This window comes from Octopus bimaculoides, chromosome 20, assembly GCF_001194135.2.
Source record: "Octopus bimaculoides isolate UCB-OBI-ISO-001 chromosome 20, ASM119413v2, whole genome shotgun sequence".
In the NCBI taxonomy this organism is placed as follows: domain Eukaryota; kingdom Metazoa; phylum Mollusca; class Cephalopoda; order Octopoda; family Octopodidae; genus Octopus; species Octopus bimaculoides.
The window spans coordinates 116,121-117,547 of NC_069000.1; the positions used below are offsets into that span (position 1 = coordinate 116,121).

The window sequence follows — 1,427 nt, forward strand, 5'->3', positions numbered from 1 at the left end:
GAGTGGGAGAGCCGGTTGAATGATCTATAGATCAGGGGGGGGCGTGTGGTGTTATGGGCTGTGATGAGCTGTGTGTTGTGGTGGAGAGGGGTGAGGCAAACAGAGGTGAAGCCAGACCGGAAGGGTCAGATCGGAAGTCGGCGACACGCGGTCGAAGGCTAGCACGTGGAGTCAGTCAGAAAACAGAAAGGTTACGAGAAAGACGTGTTCTGATCAGGAGCGATCGCGTACTCCGCTGCGGTCGACAAGGTAAGGTCCAACATTTCATTCTGTCCTTTTGCTTCTTGTTGTCTTTTTCCTCCATCACACCACAAAAGATTGTTTCTCCTTCCTCTTTTAAAAAGGAAGGTAATACTTGTTTTATTGCTGTGGTTTCTATAGCGAAAGAGGTTCTAACCCTTAGGAGGAAAATAAGGTTTGGAGAGAAAATGCCTGTCGCCTGATATATATGGGAAAAGATGGAAGGCTGTTGCGAACATGATGAGAATGAATGCGCCCGCATAGTGTATCCATAAGGTCATCAAAAGGTTGCAATGGTGGCACGGGGATTGCGCACTCGAAACAGAACCCGTCACCCACATCATTGTTTTGTAACTGGTTTGTCTATCATTCGTTTAAATCAAAATTTTTTAGCTACTAATCATCTTTATGTGTAAAACCATTCGGTATATCGATCCCCACTTTCATTTGTATTGTCCTCTTTATGTTTAGCTCCCTGTGGGAAATAAAGAACGTTTGTTCAATCACCTGAAATCCCGGAATTTATAAAATTTTTATACTTGAAAATAATTACAACAGCTTCAAAATATTCTTACAATATCATGACTAATTTTATGATTTTATTTAAAATTCTGAATCCGTGCATATTTTCTGATGAAGGAAATGTAGATTATTGAAGTTGAAAGGGATTCATCTACACACTTCTTCGCAGAAACAGCCGTAAGATTTCTTTCGTATTTGTAGTGGTTAAACGTGTGTCATGGTGAACAGATGCGCCAGGAATGTGTGGGCCTTTGAAGTAAACAAATGAGTGAATTCATAGTAAAAATAATTTATTCACTGGACTTAATTTGTCGTTGGTACACATAATTCTTCACTACATGCAAAATGCTGACAACTGCTACGAGTTGCTAGAAATAGAAACAGGGTACATCTGTGGAAGTGATATGTCAGAAATTGAATATATGGGATCTAGTTCAAAACGGAGGCACCAGTATTTTCTTAACGAAACACTTTGAAACTTGGGACACTGGTAGAATGTGTCATATAAAACATCTTTTTCTCTTAGTCTTCTTAACAAAAAAAAAACGTACATCGCAAGTTATTTCATGTTAAAGTTGTCGTATTTCTGTAATTTCAACCAATGACTGACGTCCATTCAGTCGAATACAGTAAGTGCTGACTACGTAAACAAACGATTCTGGCGG

The 1,427-nt window shown here is 39.7% G+C and overlaps 1 protein-coding gene across 2 annotated transcripts in view; it reads left to right on the top strand.

Annotated features, from left to right (window-relative positions):
- The window catches only part of LOC106878802 (uncharacterized), a 9,790-nt gene that overhangs the window by 3,908 nt on the left and 4,455 nt on the right, over window positions 1-1,427 (top strand). The window contains exon 1 of one of the 2 annotated variants that reach the window (XM_014928140.2): window positions 27-249. The exons of the other annotated variant lie outside the window; for it this stretch is intronic. Within the exon in view, the coding sequence (XP_014783626.2) occupies window positions 54-249 (196 nt within the window). The 5' untranslated portion in view covers window positions 27-53. Of the gene's footprint in view, window positions 1-26; window positions 250-1,427 lie in introns of those variants that run through there. 2 annotated transcript variants of the gene reach the window in all.